The 20,222-nt window shown below is 35.7% G+C and overlaps 1 protein-coding gene across 2 annotated transcripts in view; it reads left to right on the top strand.

Annotated features, from left to right (window-relative positions):
* The window catches only part of Aftph (aftiphilin), a 63,968-nt gene that overhangs the window by 10,156 nt on the left and 33,590 nt on the right, over positions 1-20,222 (top strand). For both annotated transcript variants that reach the window (XM_005385699.2, XM_005385701.2), the window contains exon 2: positions 11,972-13,896. In XM_005385699.2, coding sequence (XP_005385756.1) covers positions 12,004-13,896 — 1,893 coding nt within the window. In that variant the 5' untranslated portion in view covers positions 11,972-12,003. The remainder of the gene's footprint in view (positions 1-11,971; positions 13,897-20,222) is intronic.

Below are 20,222 nucleotides of genomic sequence, written 5' to 3'. Positions count from 1 at the left end.
TCTACTTGTATTTTTTTTTTCAAATTAATACAAAGCTAAGATTGAGAACCATTGTTTTAGCACCTAAAAGATGAGAAAAACATGGAAACAAAAATAATCCACTTTGTTAAGAACAGTAACAGGGGTGGATGTAAAGAAGGAGGATTAACTCAGGCAGGCAATCTGACATACTAAAAATAACACTGGTTTTGATGTGAGGTCCCCACTTTCTATCCTTACCTCTTTGAGAACCATGAACAGATTTATTCAACCACTCAGAGCCTGTTTCTTAATCTACAAAATGGATTTTTTATTTCAAAATGGATTTTTTAAGATTAAATTGGCTACAGTAAGCAGACACCTTTCATAGTACCTATTATCACATGGTAACTCTGTGATTATAAATTATCTCATTTCCCCAGACTTCACAGAACACTTCATTTCCAAATAGTAAATGGGTCCAGTGGACATTTACAGACAATTACTTTAAAGAAAGGGCGTGTCTGAAAACTTAAAGAGGTGGAAGAATTAGTTGGTTTTGTCTGGCTGGAACAAAAAGAGGAAGTATCTTAGCCATTTTAGCTAAAATAGTTTCAAGTAGATGGCTGTTACCCTAGCCAAAAATATTGAGGCCCTGAAATAAGGTGTTAATTGTTGGGTGTAAAACATAGAGTTACAGAGGTAAAACTTTGTGATTCATTTAGTTTGTGGGAAGGAGTTAGTGATGGAAAAGTGGTCAGAGGTAATACTCAGATTTCTGGACTTAGAATTCAGAATATTTTATAGGAACAAGAGGACTGCTTTTGAGTAGAGGTAGACTTGAGTTTTGGAACTAGCAAATATGAAATCTCTCATCCAGATAGAGATATTTTTAAAAGGCATTTGGATATATCTGGAAATCAAGCAGCCCGTAGATAGAAATTGGTCTTTATGACTGTATAAAAACAAAAGAAGAAATTTCACAGGATTAATAATACAGGGAAGTTAAGGCATACAAAACACTTACTTGGCAGTTACAGAGTAAGCAGAAGAAGCAGATCTGTTGAAGGAGAAGAAATCAGATAAGTGAGAGAATCAAAACAGAATGTCTTTCAAATCAAGATATATCATATACAGGTACAGATTCCCTCTGATAAATGTGATCATTATGTATATCTAAGTTGTACCAGTAAACTTAATTTAAATTTTTTTAAAAAAACAGAATGTCTTTCAGAAATGTTTTCTCTTAAAAGTATTTTATAATTTTCCCCTGTTACTAATACAGTGTAGCTTTTATCTTTTTTTCCTTAAGTGGATGAACTTTTCATTTACCTACTTTTGTATTGATAGATACAGAAGTTTTTAGTTGCTTTTTTAAAATTAAGCAGAGGAGGGGCTGGGGATTTAGCTCAGCGGCAAAGTGCCTGCCTGGCAAGCGCAAGGTCGCGAGTTCGGTTCCTGGTACCGGAGAAAAAACAAAAACAAAAAAAAAAAAAAAAAAAAAAAAAATTAAGCAGAGGAGGCTCAGCAGCACAAGTGCCTGCCTTGCAAACGCAAAGTCCTGAGTTTGATTCCTGGTACAAAAAAAGAGAGAAGAAATTTGGCCACCAGGAAATACTTTTTGGTTTGGGGACATAGCTCAGTGGCAGAGCACCTGTCTTGGCAAGTGTGAGGCCATGAGTTTGTTTACTGGTACCAAAATCAAGCAGGCAGACAAGCAGTACTGGAATTAACATTTTTGTGGAAATAATCTTTGCATACTTATGTTTATGTAGGATATATCCCTGCAGATGTGCATTAAAGATTTTGATATAGTACTAAAAATTGTTATGGAGTATGGAGCCCTACAAATAAATAAATATATATATATATCCCAACCAATATTACCTTTTAGAAATTTTTTGCATTGTAGATACTACACCAAAAAAATTTAATGTTAGCAAACCTAAACAATTGGTAGATAGAGTGAGTACTTTTTGAAAGTTAAAATTACTAGAATTTGCCAAAATGTTTGTATTTTATGTATGTGTGCTTTAAAAATTCAGCCAAAAGCATTTGGTAGGTTGCAAATCATAAATGGTGCCTATTTTTTTCTTTTAGCTTTTAGTCTTTCCACCTGTGAGGAAACAGTAAAACTTTAAACCAGGCAAAAACAACATTAAAGGTCAAACAGCTAGAAATCTGTTTGCCACAGAATTCCTTCCATAGTTTCCATGGGGTTATCAGTACAGGTAGGCTCACTTGTGACATTACCTGAATGTACCACACAGATACACTCATGAGCATTATTTGAGCAAAGCTTTATGATAATTGCATGTCATCCTTTTTTTTTTAATGTATGGCTCACATATGAATGTTATATTTTCTCTTTCTTCTGTCACTTCATATGCTTCTGTGCCATCTTTTTTTCTTTAATTGATGGGTGGTCAGAGTACAGAGTAAAGTAAAACTAAGAACACCTGGCAAAAACTTAGATATGTAAAGTGAATCAGCTGTTGTATAGGTCATATTTGTGAATTTTAGGTTACCTAGCATATTGCCTGCTTTATTTTCTGTTAGCTCAGATAATCCTAACTGCATTTGGTGCACTTTATGACCTAGAAAGTTGCTGGGGAAGCAGGTAAAGAGATCATGGGAAATTAGTGGGCTTTCCAGAGTAGCATTATGCACTGGTGACACTAACTGACACCTCTCTACTTATGCTGAGAAGTTGCCCTAAATCAAAGCAAATATTTATGTTACAGTATTTATTTAGGGTTTGTTAAAAACATGAATTTTTGTCCTTTAGCAATTTTTCCCCAGTTTGCACGCTGAATACTACAGTCTCAATGTTTTTGTCTTCAGACACTTTACAGCACAAAGGATTGCATTTATTTTCTTTCATGCTCATCACTTTTCAAGACAGCCACCCTCAAATCACACTTACTTACTGGGATTGAGCTTGTGTATTTCCTTACTTAGGTGAAATAGCAAGAGAACAAAGGTAGGTTTATTGAAATCTAGTTGGGGTGGGTCATATTCAAGAGCAATTTAGAGAATAAATGCCCCAGCAAGAAGGACAATAATGTTTTCTGGTCCTGCGTATGCAGTGGTAACAGCAGAATGCAGTCTTCAGACCTCAAGTAAAGTACCAGTTTCAGTGGAGTAGTAGACAGAAGCGAGAGTGTGCTGAGTATGCTCATTGAGTGGGAGGTTAGGAAGTAATGAGTGGAAAGATCCCTTTCAGGAAGCTCTGTGGTCCACATTAAATATATAGTGTCTTTTCGTCGAAATAACACCATTAAGAAAGTTAAAAAGGATATGAGAGAATAGGAAGGAATATGAGAGATTAGGAAGTATATGAGATGGATATATGTGGATATGAGAGAATAGGAAGGAATCAGGGACTGTCTTTGAGGAATATACAGGAAATACTTTGTATTTCTTACATATGAAGAATCTTTTCCATCCTAACCAGGCATCTTCTTGTCATAACCAATTATTCTTACAGTCTTTCCGCTAACTGGCTAAGAGAGACTTTAAGACATGTACAAGAACTTTGGGTTGTACTTTTCTATTCTTCAGCGCTTCCATCACTTAACAGACTATTACTGGTCCCTTGAGTAGATTTAGAGGTTATAGTCTTAGCCCTTTAACCTAGAGGGTTAAATTTGGTTTGTCATCAGGCTCACCCAAGCCTATGCAATATATAATTTACTTATATGAGTCAAGTTGCATATTTTGTGGGAATTGATTATAAAAATTAGCAATGAATCTGTCTTTAGTGTAGTTATGAATATTTTCTTGAATGACTTACTCTTCTAATGACCTTTTAAAATCCAGAAAGTCTTATGAATGTTTGTGCCAGCTAAGCAAACATTGACTTACGTTTTTGTAATAGGTAGATTATTTGAGACCCAGAGTTGGTGAAAGTTAAAATTTAATGATAATTGATAATTTAGTGATGTAAGAGGTGTGCCAGGTACTGAAGGTTTTAGATAGTTTTATCAGATATTGTCAAATCGTTTCTTAAATACATAGACCAGTTTACCCTCTCACCAATCAAGTATAAGAATTCTCAAAAAAAAAAAAAAAAAAAAAATTCTCAGCTAGGCATGGTGTCACATAGATGTAATCCCAGCACTCTCGAGGCTAAGGCAGGAGGATGACTGCAAGCTTGAGGCCAGCCTGGACTACAGAGCAAGACCATGTCTCAAAAAAAAAAAAAAGAAAAAGAAAAAACTTGTTATCTTGCCAAAGTAGTTATGGTTAGAATAATTTTGTTTTAATTTTAACCATTCTAGTGAGTATTGTATCTTATTGTGGTTTTAGTGTACATTTCCCTGATGGCTTTTCATGTGTTACTGCACAGTCACCCTCTTTTGTGAAATACCTGTGCTAATATTTTGGTCATTTCCTAATGGGTTGTCTCACATTGATTTGTAGGCATTCTTTATATATTCTGAATATGAGTTCTTTGGCAGTTTCATGTATTGCAAATACCTTCTCACAGACAATGGCTTGCTTTTTAACTTCCTTAATGGTGCTATTTTGATGAAAAGGTATTATAAATTTAATGTAGACCAATCTATCAGTCTTTTCTGTCATGATTAGTGCTTTCTGTGTATTGTTTTAAATGTTTTTGCCTTCCCTAGGGTTTTGAAAATAATCTCTTCTGCAAAGTGGATTGTTTTGACCTTTCGCATTTAGGCCTGTGTCTTTCTGAGCTTATTTTTGTAAGATATTTAGTAGAATCAAAGACTGCCCCCCATGTGGATAACAATTAATGTAGCATAATTTGTTTAAAAGTCCACCTGTCCTTGTAACTGCAGTAGCATTTGTTATCACATGACCATATGGGAATAAACCAAGTCTTGATATCTAGTAATTTAAATTTGTTCTCCAACTTTGTTCTTCTTGAGAAACTATTTTTAAAAGGCCAAATAGTCTCAGATAAAAGTTGGCCGTATTCCTTCTTTCTTTCCGTTGCCTTCTTAAGCCCAGCTGACCTCTTGACTCCAGAGCTCTCAGCCCACGGATGTATCACCTCCTCTTTTCCATGACCGTTTCAAACTTCAGGCCAGAAGTCCTTAAGCAAGTGCAGCTTTTTTTCTGGTATAAGATTTATAGTGAATCACCTGTACCTACTATGTGTTCTGCTTGCCTGGCTGCGAATTGGCACAAGGCTCAAGTCCATTGCTAATTGTTGGTGCCCTAACCCCTTTGTTTGGGTCTTTCTGTACCACAATTCCCAAGTCCCAAACTCTTTGATCTACCTGATTTATAGCCCTGAAGATCTGCTTTGACTTGCATTTTTAATTACTGTTTTGTCTCCTAGTCTTCTTACAAGGATGTGATTTCTCATGGACACATCTCCAAAGTGCAAAGATCTGCCCAGGTTCTCTGTCTCATTCTACTACTTCTAGCATGTTCTGTTAACTACCCAGGCATGAGACCCTCATGTCAACTGTTTGCATTTATGTGGCTTGCATACGCCCTGGCTGCCAAGACAGTAGTCCCATTTTTGTTTACTCCTCTCTGATAAGTCCTGGAATAACCAGGCATAAAAATAGCAAATTGAAGCCAGCCATGTTAGTGCATCCCTGTAATCCCAGCTACTTGAGAGACTGAGGCAGTTGGGTTGCAGATTCAAGCCCAGCCTGGGCAACTTGGTGTGAACCTGTCCCAAAATTAAAAATGAGAAGGACTGGGCTTGTATGGTAGTTCAGTGGCAAAATGTGTCTGGTTGATTTTCAGTACCAAAAAAAAAAAAAAGCAAATTGATATACATATGTGCACTTGAGCTCTTTGTTCAGGATATAAAGAAATTAGATGATTGATTGGTACACCTTATGTGCAGTAAGTAGTACAGCAGGACAGAATAAACGATGACATTGCTGTATGCCAGGCACAGTATGACTGTAGGCTCATCCATCCTTTTTTTTCTCCCTGTTAAGTAGTAGGAGTTATTTAAAGCCCATACTTTCTGTATTAAAACAAAAAAAAGAATGCATTATCTAAGTTAAACTTAACTTGTAGTTTTTTCCATTAACATAAGTATTTTTTTATTGAAGTAGAGTTGGCCTAGACGCAGGAATTTTCTAGAAAGTTCTGAGCCTTCTCCACACTGTATATTTAGCTGAAACTTAGGAGTGGCATTCTCTTATGTTTCTGAATGGTAAGTTGGGCTAAAGCCAAGACCTGCAAGAGGGATATGCAGCTGGTCAAGTTTTTCCTATCATCTGGAACAATGATAGCACCTTCTCATCTAGAAGGAGAAATAGAGTATTACCTTGCCAAGGTGAGAGGGAAAGAGGAACTTTCCTGTGCTGTTATCTTGGTTACAGATTTCCTGATTCAGATCTTTATTTGCACTAATAGCTGATTTTTAAATATGCCTTGAACCAATAAATAATTCCATTTTTTCAAACAAGGAAAGGGTTTGGAAAAAGCAATAAACTACTATGTTAGAAAAGGCTGGGAATGTAGCTCAGTGGTAGAGTTCTGGCCTAAAGTGGTGCTGTATTTGATCTGTAGCACTGTAAAAAATGAAAATAAAAAAGATTGTTTTTTTTTTAAAAAAAAAAAGACATCTCATATGGTTCTTTAAAAATAACATGTTATGAGCTAAGCATTGTGGCCCGTGCCTGTAATCCCAGCTGATTTGGGAAGCTGTGGCAGGAGAATTGAAAGTTCAAGGCTGGCCTGTCTCAAAATAAAGGATGGGAGTGTAGCTCAGTGTTCTCTGGGTTCAGTCTTCAGTACTGCAAATAAATAAACGAGTGAGTGATATTATTAGAATGTAAAATGGTACAGCCACTCAGGAAAATAGGCAGCTTTTTTAGAAAGCAAACGTGTACTTTTATAAGCAATCATACTCTTGCACATTTATCACAGAGATGTGAGAGTTTGCATTTATACAGAAACCTGTACATAAATGTTCTCAACATCTTTATTATATATACTAGTTATAATAGTAACATACTGAAAACATATGCCCTTCAGCAGGTAAGTGGCTGAACAACCTAGTGCATCTGTACAATGGAACACTACTCAACAGTAAGAAGGGCTGACTTATTGATACACGTAACAACCAGGACAGATTTCAAGGGAGTTACACTGAGTGAAAAAAATCAACCTTAAAGGGTTACCTACTGTATGACAGATTAGTGGTTGCCAAAGGACAAGAATGGAGGGCAGGAAAGGGCAGTTCTGTATTTTGATAATGGTGGGAGTTACACAAATCTGCAATAGGACATAAAATGAAACAGAACTACACACTAGCACAAATAAATACATGTGTTTTTTTAAAAATGATAAAAACTGAATAAAATCTGTTGAAGGTAATGTTTATTAACTTACAACACTGCCAGTTTCTTGTTTTGCTGTTGTACTAGAGCTGTATAAGGTGTCACCTTTACTGGGGCCTGGCTTAGGAGGGGCACAGAACTCTACTATTTTTGCAGCTTTCCTTTATTGTTATTTCAAAATAAAAAGCTTTTGAAACAAGATGTGTTACATATCTGTGTTCATGACAGCTTTATTTACAATTGCTAAAAGGTAGAAGGAACCCAACTGTCTTGTTGACAGATGGATAAACAAATTGTAAGAGAAGCATACACTGCAGTATTATTCAACTTTAAAAAGGAATGAAATTCTGAGATGTGCTACACTGTGGATAAACTCTGAAGACTTTATGTTCAGTGAAATAAGCCTAGAAATGGATCGTTTAATAGGTATAGAAGATATTTTGGAAAGTAAAACAATAAATTGCTAGCGATAAATAGTAACTGGTGCACAACAGTATAATTGCATTTAATGCCACTGAACTATATACTTAAAATGGTAAATTTTATGATTATATATGTGTAGCCACTTTTTTAAAAAAAGTATCATGGGGCTGGGGATTTAGCTGCGCGGTACAGCACCTGCCTGCAAAGCGCAAGGTCGTGAGTTTGATTCCCAGTACCGGAAAAAATAAATAAATAAGTAAAAAATAAAAAAGTATCATAAGTAACACATTAATTTTTAAATTTACATATTTAAATAGAGCTAAAATTCCCTAAGTAGTTTTTAAGTTTTCTAAATTTTTGTTTTGTAACAATCACAAACATAGAATGTCAGTTCTGTCCACCAACTTTTTTTTCTGAAATAATTTGAGACTGTTGCCAGCCTGATTCCCCATCACTTCCAGATATTTCATTGTGTTTCCTACAACCAAGGGCATTCTCTTACATAACCACAGTACTATTATCAAAAGCAAGAAAGTAGCGAGAGTCTTGTTGTGCAGTTCAGACTGGCTCTTAGCTGACTTTGTAGCTCAGGCTGATCTCCAAACTTGAAAGGATCCTTCTGCCTCAGCCTCCCAAGTGCTGGGATTACAGGCATGTGCCACCACTCCTGACAGCATATTCATAATACTGAGAGTAGAATGGTATTTGCCTTGACTGTGGAAGGAGAGGGTTTTGGTTTTTTTTTGTTTTTTTTTGAATTGTTTTTTCTTTGGTACTGGCAATCGAACTCAGGACCTTGCATTTGCCAGGCAGGCACTTTTGCCAGTGAGCTATATCCCCAGCCCCTTTGTCTTGACTTTTCTGTCCTTGGTACTTTGTGTATTTTGGGAATGCTACCGGGCATTTATTTACCCCAGGGCTTTCACACGGAATAACATCTCCAGTCCTTTTTTGTCTTGTATTTTGGAGGGTCTTGCTAAATCGCTGTATTGCCCAGGGGTAAGAAAGGGTTCAGATACTGAGCCTTCAAAATGAAAAAAAGTTACAGTATTACAGGCCAATTATTTTGTACAGTAAATCTCACCTTGGGCTTCTTGGTGGAAACAAATATATTTTGACAAGAATATTCCACAAATAATCCTACATTCTCATTACTTCTTGTCAGGAGGTGCATGAGTTCAGTGTTCCCATTACTGATGGTGACCAGGTTGATCACTTGATTAAGACAGTGTCTGGCTTCACTACTATGAAGTCATCTTTTTTCTCTTTCTAATTAAGTTTATTGTAGGAGGCACTCAAAACTATCCAGGTATCCTGTTTTCATCTAACTTGCAGTATCTAACTTACATGTTTATATCTATGAGGACTCAAGATTATTTTATTCAGTAGGTTGTATTTATTCTTTATTTTGATGCTCAGGTTGTCCCTGATTTGGTTAGAAGGATCCCCTTCAAGCTGGTTTTTGTGTCTTTTTGACCTGTCTCCATTATTATTTCTTTTAAATCTTACAAAAGTATGAATCATTAATGGTAGCATAGTACAATATTGCTGGAATGTTGCATGATTTACTTACGTCTCTTTGGAGTATTGTTTTAGATTTAAAAAAAAAAAAAAAAAAAAAGTTTGCCTTGTAACTGTTTGTACTCTGCCCAGTGTGTGTATGCAGGAATTCCTTTCCCCATACTCTCACTGACAATACCAGAGTGTTTTTAAACAGTAAGAACTTCATAATTAAGGGAAAACTGCTAGAGATCAAATTACCTTGGACCCTAAGCATTAGAAAAGGTTATCCAGACACTAGACAAGGAAAGAAAGTAAGATTTACGTGTATATTTTTTCCTTTTTAAATCAGCAGAAGATTATCTCAGAGGTAAGGCAGTTTTACAGTACTGGCTTCACAAAGAAGACCATTAGGTATTTTACAATGGAGTCTCCTGCTTTTTCTGAGTTGTACATTTCTTTCAAATAATTTTCACTGACTGGACTGTTTTTCCACTAAGCAACTGTGTGAACTTTGAGACCATTACCAGTATGCCTCATTTTCCTAAACTCTAAATCTCGCTATGTGATTTCTAAGCTCCTTCACTGTAAAGCTGAAATATAGGAAACTTTATTTTGTGAATTGGAAGAAAGTGATTCTTTTTCTAGCTTGCAGAACTTGTTGGATTTTGTAGCACACATTTTCCTCATATATCTAACTTTGCAACTGTGAATTATAAGAAGTACCAATTCATTATTTGTGGGCCAGTCCTAGTCCAGATCTTTGGTTGTTTGTCCTTCCTTTCCTTTTAATGTTAGTTTGACTTGTAGCCTTAGCACAGAGGAACAGAATAACCCTGACAGGTTGCATTTAAAAATTTACTATATAAAAAGAATCCATCATATATGAATGAGCATGAGAAAGGTTATTTAACAAATAGGATTATGATTATTTCTTTGTTGTTTAGAAAACAAATCACTTAGATCCTTGTTTTACATCATACACCAAAATAAGTTCTAGATATAAATTAAGTGTTTAAAATCCTAAAAGAGGAAATAAAAGTATTAAATTCTAAGCATACATGATAGCAGATAATATAAAAATTACAAATGAAAAGACTAATTGGTTTGACTCCATAAAAACTGTCTTAGGAAAACAGTTGGGCAGTTTTTTAGGAAGTCGAGCTTACTAAATGACTCAGCATTCACATACCTAGATATCTTAAGAGAAATTAAGACATACGACCACATAACAGTCTGTATATGAATGTTTATAGTGGCTTTACTTGTAAACAGGAAAATACTGAAAACAACCCAGATATCCTATAAGAGTGAGTGGGTAGACAAAATTGTGGTATATCAATATAGCAGAATAGTACTTAGCAATAAAAAAAGATTGGACTATTGACACACGCAGCAACCTGGATGGCTGTCAGTGGCATGAAGCTGAGTGGACAAAGCCAGCTTCAGTAGGCTATGTATTATATGACCCCATCTACAAAACATTCTATATGTAGTAAAATTATAATGATGCAAAATAAATCAGTGGTTGCTAAGAGTCCGAATTTAGGAATAAGCATAATTCTTTAGGGGCAAAGTGAGGAAGTTTCTTTGTGTTGTGGGGACAGTTCTTTTATCAGTTGTGGCGATTAATCTACATATTTGATAAAATTTCGTGAAACTACACAGATGCCCCCCCCAAAAAAAATGTGATATCTAAATAACTGTCCCTGAGTTAATAATATTGTACTGATGCTCTTTTTCCTGGTTGAACCATGTGTAAGCAGTCCTGATATGATGATTCCACTTAGAATTTTCCAACCTTACAATGATCTAAGAGCAGTATGTGTTCAGTAGAAACTGTACTTGGAACTTAAATTTTGATCTTTTTTCAGTGTAACAATATAAGTAGGTTTTAACAAATTTTGATCCTTTTTCAGTTTAACAAAATAGGTAGGATACTTAGTTATGAACAGCAGCAAGCCACAATTCCCAAACAGCCACACAATCAGGGTAAACAACAACTACTCTACAGTGTACTGTATTGCTAAACTATAATGTTCTGTATCTACAATGATAGTTTCAATTTACAGTGGGTTTATGTAACCCTACGGTAAGTCAAGGTGCATGTGTACCATGCTAGTTTACTATATTACCATTGGGAGAAGCTTTTAAAAAAAACCTGGGCAGATTATACATGAGAAGTCTGTATTCCTGCAATTTCTTATGACCCTGAAATTTCCTCAAAGTTTAGTTATTAAAAAGTCAACTTGTGTCAGAAATAAACATTGAAAAGCAAAGTGAAGAAAATATTTGTAGCAATTAGAGTTAACATTCTCATGGTTTTTTTTAAATATAAAGAACACATACAAATACATAGGGGAAGCACTGAGTTGCCAGTGAATTTTAAAGAAAATTCAATAGAATAAACAAGTACCGGAGAGAAAACTTTCTAAGTGTATATTCAAAATTTTCAGAATTCCCAAATTTCATTAATATAATACCATTATCTCGGGGCTGGGGATTTAGCTGAGCGGCACAGTGCCTGCCTGGCAAGCGCAAGGTTGTGAGTTCGATTTCTGGTACCGGAAAAAAACAAACAAACAAAAAAAAAAAACCAAAATACCATTATCTCTGGTAACATGATTAAAGAGAAAAAAATTTATGCAGTGTAAAATAATCTCACCTAAGAGAAAAGTAGTTTAAAAGATACAAAAGAAAAAGTATGAATTTGCATCGCTTTTACTTAGCTTTGAATTTTGAAAGACCTTGTTTTATATAATCTGTCCTTTCAAAAAAAGTCTTTTTTTTTCTTTTTACAGGTATAAATTAACTATTTGAAAGCAACTGAAAAATGGAGCCAGACATAATTCGAATGTACTCTTCATCCCCACCACCTCTAGATAATGGAGCAGAGGATGATGATGATGACGAATTTGGGGAATTCGGTGGATTTTCAGAAGTTAGCCCTTCTGGCATAGGGTTTGTTGATTTTGATACACCAGATTATACTCGTCCCAAGGAAGAGTTTGTACCTTCAAATCATTTTATGCCAATTCATGATTTCTCAGAAAATGTAGATAGCCTTACAAGCTTTAAGCCCATGAAAAATGGTAATGACAAGGACATCACTGCTGAACTTCCTACTCCTGTGAAAGGACAGTCTGATGTTTTACTTTCTACCACCAGCAAAGAAATAATTTCATCTAAAACTTTAGATACTTCCATTGATGGCATGGAAAGTCCAGGAGATTTAAATAAAGTAGTGGAGCAGAGACAGAATGTTGGAACACCTGGAAGTTTTTTTCTAGGAGAATTTAGAACTGAAATGAATGTAGTTCATCAAAGCAAGCAGTTAGAGAGCTGCAATGGTGCAAAGCCTCCTTGTCCGGAGGTTCTGACAAATGGATTTGCAGGGTTGGAAACTGTAAATCCTCAGGGAACAGATGATCTGGACAATGTAGTTGATTCAAAGGGAAGGAAACCTCTTGGCACTCATAGCACTGAGTATAATTTAGACTCTGTGCCTAGTCCTGCTGAAGAATTTGCAGATTTTGCCACATTCTCTAAAAAGGAAAGGATACAACTAGAAGAAATAGGGTGTGCAGTTTTAAATGATAGCGATACATTAACTATTCAGGAAAACAACAAAATTAACAGAGTAAATGAAGTGAATTCTGTAGAAGTGACTTTGGGTAGAAGTTTTGAAGATAAAGGAGATACTGATGGAGAGGATCAGGTGTATGTTTCAGAAGTAAGCATAGAGTCTAACAGAGGTTTCAGTGTTGAAAAACAAGGCCTTCCAACACTGCAATCAAAGTCATGGAGTTGGGTAGACTCAGCTGATAATTCAGAAGCCATTAGGAGGGAACAGTGTAAAACTGAGGAAGAACTTGATTTATTTTCTGCTAAATATGTGGACCTATGCATGGATTCTGTTAAAACTTCTGATGCTGATGAAATTGGTTCTTCCAAAGAAGAAAGAAAGTTTACTAACTCCCAAAGCCTAAGCACTGATCCCACAGAAGAGAATGTTTTGGATGATTCTGTAAGTATAAAAAATGGTGATAGCAGTAATGACTTTGTAACTTGCAATGATACCAATGAGGATGATTTTGGTGACTTTGGCACAGCCAGTGGCACCACTCCACCCCTCGTCACTGGTACCCAAGATTCAATGAGTGATGTCACTTTTGAAGAGTCTTTAGAGCACTTTCCACATTTCAGTGAACCAAGTGATGACTTTGGAGAATTTGGGGATACAAATGCTACTTCTTGCCAAGAGGAAATGATATTTACTGAATCAGACTTAAAACAGACTTCTGATAGTTTATCAGAGGAATGTCAGATGGCAAGAAAGTTGAGTGGAACAGGCACAGAACCTGTTTCAAAACTGAAAAATGGGCAAGAGAGTGAGTTTGGAGATTTTGATTCTGTGCCAAATATTCAAGATGACTGCAATGCTTTTCAAGACACTGATGATTTTGCAGACTTCAGTTCAGCTGGTCCTAGCCAAGTTGTAGATTGGAATGCTTTTGAGGATGAACAAAAAGATGGTTATTCTTGGGCTGCTTTTGGAGACCAACAGGCTACTGCAGCTCATCATCGAAAGGAAGTCTGGCAGTCACATAGGACAGATGAAAACATTGAGACTGCAAGAACCCCCAAGATGCACAGTGTCCCTTTAGCAACTTCAAAAGGAACAGTTGCTAGTGATCATTTACAGGAATCAGCCACTTCAGTTCAGGTATTTACTAATTTTCTCTATTTTGTGTGATAAATTAATTGTTATGGAGACTTCTTTTGCGGGGGTTGGTTTTTTGAGACAAGGTTTCATAATGCAGTTCAGGCTGAGCTTGAGTTCACTATGTAGCCCCTGATGGCTTCAAACTCACGGCAATCCTCTTGCCTCAGCCTCCAGAGTACCGAGATTACAGGCATGTGCCACCACCTCTGGCTTTGTTATGGAGGCTTCTAATTCAGATTTTTAAGAAGTATTTTTCAACTGACTACCTGTTAAAGGAGTCACTATGATATATGAGGCTTGCTCAATTTGTAGATTAGGTGCATTTTTCACAACCCTTTGAGCAGTGGTAGATTGTCCTGTGTGAAAGCTTGGAAGGATTTTTATCCCAATGAGTTTCTTCAGTAGTTACAAAAATTCATCAAGTTGGAGTTTTAGTTAATGTAATTAACATTTGTTTAAAAAGTTATTAATAGCTAATTCTGATGAATCCTGTGTTTTTACCCTTATAGTGATTTTAAAAGAAAATTAAGCTGAGATTTAGAAGTTTTGTTTTTTTTTTTAAGCTTCAGGTTTTAAAAAAAAGTCTGTTAGGGGCTGGGGATATAGCTCAGTGGCATAAGTGCCTGCCTGGCAGGCCTGAGGTCATGAGTTTGATTCCCGGTACCAAAAAAAAGTCTGTTAATTTTGTTTATTGAAGATCTAACCAGACATTTTGATGCGTGTGTGTAGGAGGCTGAAACAGGAGGATCTCAAATCAAAGCCCATCCTGAAAGACTCTGCCTCAAAAATAAAAAAGGCCTGGCATAAAGCTCATTTGGAAAGCCCTGGGTACAATCACCAGTATTGGGGGAAAAAAGAAAAAAAAGAAAGATCTAAAAGACTGAAGTAAATTTTGTTTCCAGAGAGAGCAAACAGAATTTCAAGCCTTGTCATGTGCTGAAGCCTATATTGAATTAAAGGACAGAAAAAGAATTAGGAAAAAAGAAATACATTCAGATCTTATCATTTGAGGGAAGTGGTATTGGGGATTGAACCCAGGGCCTTTGCCCCGAGGTAGAGCCCCAGCCCTATTTAAAAACAGCAGCAGCAACAAACAAGGTCTCACTAAACTGCCCAGGCTGGACTCAAACTTGTGATCCTCTCGCCTTAGCCTCTGAGAGTGCTAGGATTAGAGGCATGTACCATCATGCACAAACCTCATAATTTAACAGCTACAAAAAGACCTCAAGTGATATGAGGTGAATTAAGGGAGAATTTTTTTTACCCTTTAGGCCCTTTATATTATCCTTTTTTAGTTTATATTCTTTTAGTAAAGATTCATTGACATTTATTTCTATCTAAAATAGTCCCCGGAGGTGTACAGCCTGACATCCCAGTGATTCCCCAGTCCTGAGTTGTACCCTGTGCTAAATTTTACCTTTTCCCAGTCCTACAGGGGTGAAAAGACCATTCCCTTGAAAAATCACTGCTTTATATTGATGATGAATTTATGGAACAAAAGTTCACAGGCTTAAGGATACTGCAGTCTACAAACTTTATTTCTCCAGTTATCTTTTGCAAAGAAATCCATTTTCAATTGGAAGTATTTCCAAACTTGGTATTAGTTGAAATGGTTTTACACCATTATTCTAATACCTTTGGCACATTAAGATATTAGATACATTATGGTATTTCCAGTTGATATGCACAGCTAATTGCTTTCAGTTGGTTTTGGTTGTCGAATGGTTTGCTAATTCAGTTGTTACATGCTATGGCTAATGTGTATGTTACCTATTGATTAATTTATTATTGAGGCAGAACCTTGCAATTTTAAACAAGAACTGAACTAATTATAATACAAAATGAAGACCCTTGGTTTTGATCTAATCTTTTCCCTATTTAGTTTCATCTCTAGAGTAGTAAAGGATGGCACTGGTACTGGATAATCTTTAATTTGTAGCTTAGAACTTTTAATATCGTCAGATAGTGAATTTTTAAAAGCAGACTGCTTCAAATAGAAATTTCTTGACTCATGCAAGTTGATTAAAGTTATATATAATTTGATAACTGGGTATAGGAGATAGAATATATAAGCTTCATGGAATCTGACAGATCTGAGTTTCAGTCTTGATTCAACTTTTTAAAAGCACTATAGTTTTTGGATAATAAGTAAAACTTTCAAAAAATAAAAATTTTATAGTATGAATCTGTTTTGTAAAAGTAAAACAGAAACTTCATGAAAATGGCAAGCAGCATTAAGATTTTCTGAGGTATTTTGGTCGTACACTTTTGTTTTTGCCAAATGGATTATATGCAGTGTCATAATTTGGATATGGATGTTGGGGAGGATAGAGAATATGCTGAAGAAGCCAGAAGTTTGTAGGGAGAAAGTTACAGGGAAATGGATAAACCCTGCTAAGTTACTGAGTCAGAGTTGGATAAAGATTAAACGGTGACTTTCATTTTTATCCTGCTATTGTAAAGGAGACTTGTAGGATGAATCTTACATGGATGCAGCTAGTGTCCTGAACAGAATGTCATCAAGTGAGTTTGTTCAAATTGTATTTTGACAGAACATTGTCAGGGTCCTTTTAGAGAATTGTAGAATTCAGAGCTGAGTTGATTCAGTTAAACAACATAAACAATTCACATTGTTTTGTGAAGTCAGAACTGTGGTATAGTTCTCGTTTCAGATTTCTTCTGCTTTTCACTATTTTTGATATGTAGCAGCTGGCCATGGGGACACATGTCTATAACATTCTCCATGTTCTGTTTTTTAGCATTTTTTTTTTGGCCTACCAAACAACGATCTTAAAAATTCAATAAGTATCTCTTTACTGGGTTTATGGACTAATTTATTGCTTAGATGGACGAATTCAAGCAAAAAGAACTCTTTCAAACTTATAAAATGTTTTTAGTAAAATTAACTCTTACCTGTGGGCTCAGTAAACTCTCAAAGGGCTCAAGCCTGGGTGTAAAGACTATTCATGAATTGTATTGATTTAAAAGATACTCTTCATTTAGCGAAAGATTTTTTTTTTTCCTGAGAACTAGAGTTTGATATATTTCATTCTCTTGTTAACATTCTTTAAAATGGTAGCGACAAGTAGTAGGATCTCTGTTATACAAATGGGAAAGAGTCAGAACTCTTCTTCACTTCTTGGGTTAAGGTTTAAAGTAAAGCTAAAATGCTGGGAAGGGTGGCACATGCCTATAAACCCAGCATTTGAGAGGCTAAGGCAGGAGGATCACTGCAAGTTCAAGGCCAGCCTGAACTACATAATGAGACCCAGTCTTAAAAAAAAAAAAAATTACAATACAAAGCCAAAATAACAACAAAAGCCTCCTTACTTTTGAAACAGTACCCCCACCAGGCCATTAAGGGTGTTATTTTAACAATTTTCTATTTTTTTTTATTTTTATTTTTATTTTTTTGGTTTTTTCCAGTACCGGCAATCGAACTCATGACCTTGCGCTTGCCAGGCAGGCACTGTGCCACTGAGCTAAATCCCCAGCCCCTTTTTTAACCTTTTCATGTTTCAGAAAGGAATCTTTTGGGGTTTTTGTGGGGCGCTGCTGGGAATGGAACTCAGGGCCTTGCACTTGCCAGGCAGGCACTGTGCCACTGAGCTACATCCCCAGCCCTCAGAAAGGAATCTTAATTAAAATAACCAAAATGCCTTTTTCTTAGATGTGTGGTAAAATAGATAAGATAACCATTGCATTTCAAATTTTTGTAAAATTTTAAAGTACTGCTATGGATGTTACTGGAGAATTTAGGTATTGATAATCACTTTATATTAAAAATTCCCTATAGGAAAGGAGTCATTTTATATTAGTCGTGTAAGTGATAATACTACTGGAAAAATGTCATTAGCTGAAGATTTATTTTAAGAGCTTTAAAAATTGAGAGTATCACAAAAAAGAAAAAGAAGAAAATCACCAGTACTTGGGCTTGTGCTGTTTTCAGATTAAGTTACTGATTTTTCACCAGAAAGTGCATTTTCAAATTAAATGTAACCAATTCTACATTTTTATCTTCCTTTATTTAATCATCTACCTAAGATTTGTACAGATTCTTCCTTCTGTGGGTGAACATTTGAACATAACTAAAAACAGAAATGATCAACAAAATGAAGGAATTAAGATTTAAGACTTTGGCCTAAAGAATCTTTCCTTAAAGTAGTATTTTCTTTTGCTGTTTTTTTCCCTCAGAAAATTTGACAGTGTGGTCTTTAATTCAAAAATAGATAGAGCTGTTTTATTATATTTATCCAGAAGGTGTGCCAGAAACAAATCATCTTTGTAGGGCATGGTGAATATTACAATTGGCCAGTCTTTATGTAGCTTGAAATTGGGGATTGATAGGTATACAAGTGTAGATTACGCTTGATATCTTGCTTAATATTTAATAGTGGTGAGGCATAAGGTATCCTCTGAAATGGAAGATTAAATTACACAGTAGATTTTATGTTTCTCTTAAACTCCTACCTGAGTGCAAGACCTAATGTTGTCAATATTAAAGCTATTGAAATTAATCAACTTATGTTACTAAGCAAGAAAGAAAAACTAACTGGAAAGATGTTGATGCAATTTAAATGGTTACCTTAAGTAAGATATTTTTAAAAAGTTACACATTTGAGTCACATAAAAACCAGAAATTGGGATTCTAAGTGATGGTTTTACATAACCCTATGGAAAGTTGAATTAAATTGGCAGTACACGAAATATTTTTAAACTCTGACATAGCAATTTATAAAATAGAGGTATAGTAGGGTTTTCCAGAGGAAAAAACAGTAGGATGTATATGTATCCCTGTAGGTAGAACTATAGATAGGAATTTGTTGGAGATTAAGAAGTCCCAAAATACTCAGCAAGGTAGAGATCCAAGAGAGCTTACGTAGTACCAGTCTGAATCTAAAGGCCTGAGAATCAGGAGACCAACAATGTAAGTTCCCAAAGCCTGCAGCCTTGAGATCCAAGAAGAACCAAGTTTTTCATTTGATCTGGTAAGCAGGAAAAGACTGATGTCTGAACACAGGAAATCAGGCAGGAAAAGTTCTCTTCTATTCAGCTTTTTTGTTCTTTTCCAGGCCTTCAATTAATTGGGTATTGCCCAGCTGCTTTAGTCAGTCTGCCATATTAAGTGTTGATCTTATCCAGAACCACTGTCACATGTTTGACCAAATATCTGGGCATCCCTGGTCTAATCAAGTTGATGCATGAAATTAACCATCCAAGAGAGAACACAGGATGTCCTTATGTAGCTTTCAGGATTTCTGAAAGACTTGTACCTGGTTTATGACTAAAACATACAGTACCATTTGAGAAGCTCTGCATTAGAAAATGTGGCTTAGTTGCATCAACAGATAAAATAAAGTGACTATTTATATACCCCAAGACCTTCTTCCCCATCCTTGGAGATAGAGATACGACATTACTGAGCATGACTAAAAGTGAATTCGTATGCATTTTCTTTGCCTCCTTTCATGAATTGAACCATACCAATAGTTAATCATTTTTACTTTCTCAGAAACTTAAATGTGGTTTGAAAAAAATTAAAAGGTAATTAGAGATGTTAAGGTAATGAAAGATCCTGACAGGAAATACATATATGAGAAATAACAAAACTGAGAATGACAGAGAAAAGCTATAAAAGCTGTTGTACCCTTGGGCAAGGTCACGTTATGACTTTCACAAGCTCCTTCCCCATAAGATGTTTAAAATTGTATTTTATGAGTTGGTATAAAGGTGAATATATTCATATTAGATATGAAACATTTTCATGGGCCCCCTAAAGATATTGTGGGCCCTAAGCTCTATACCTACCTACTGTGTAAGTCGGTCCTGGGCATTCAGTACAGTGATTGAAAACAAAGGTCTTAGTCATGCAGGTGGAAAACATTAACCGTTACTGAATAACCTCAAAAATGAACTTGTGAAAAAATGGTCTTCAGAGGTGCAGAAAATTGCACTTTTAAATGTATTGTTTGGTTAACAGTGAAAAGGAATAAGACGCAAATCAGAATTTGTGTAGAAATACCTCTAGCTCTGTCTCTTACCTTTCAAGTTATTTTGAGAGCAAAAACTCCTACTTTGAGCTAATTCCCATTCCCAGAATGGTTTTGACAGGTAGGAGCAAGTGCACTTCTGTGCAAGTAGCAGGCCTCCTCTACTCAGTCATAGTGGGCACTAGTAGAGAAAAATAAAAGAAGTCTGGCACCTGTGTTGAAGAGCATTCACCCTGTATTTATCAGAGTCCTCATTCTTAAAATGTTTAATGGTCAGGTGTGCCACTGTTTGCCAGGCTTAGAATTTGGTAAATTTGTGAATGCAAAGACAGAACT

Source organism: Chinchilla lanigera, unplaced genomic scaffold (genome assembly GCF_000276665.1).
Source record: "Chinchilla lanigera isolate Chin_1 unplaced genomic scaffold, ChiLan1.0 scaffold00023, whole genome shotgun sequence".
Taxonomy (NCBI): Eukaryota; Metazoa; Chordata; class Mammalia; order Rodentia; family Chinchillidae; genus Chinchilla; species Chinchilla lanigera.
This window is presented reverse-complemented; position numbering and strand designations above follow the sequence as displayed.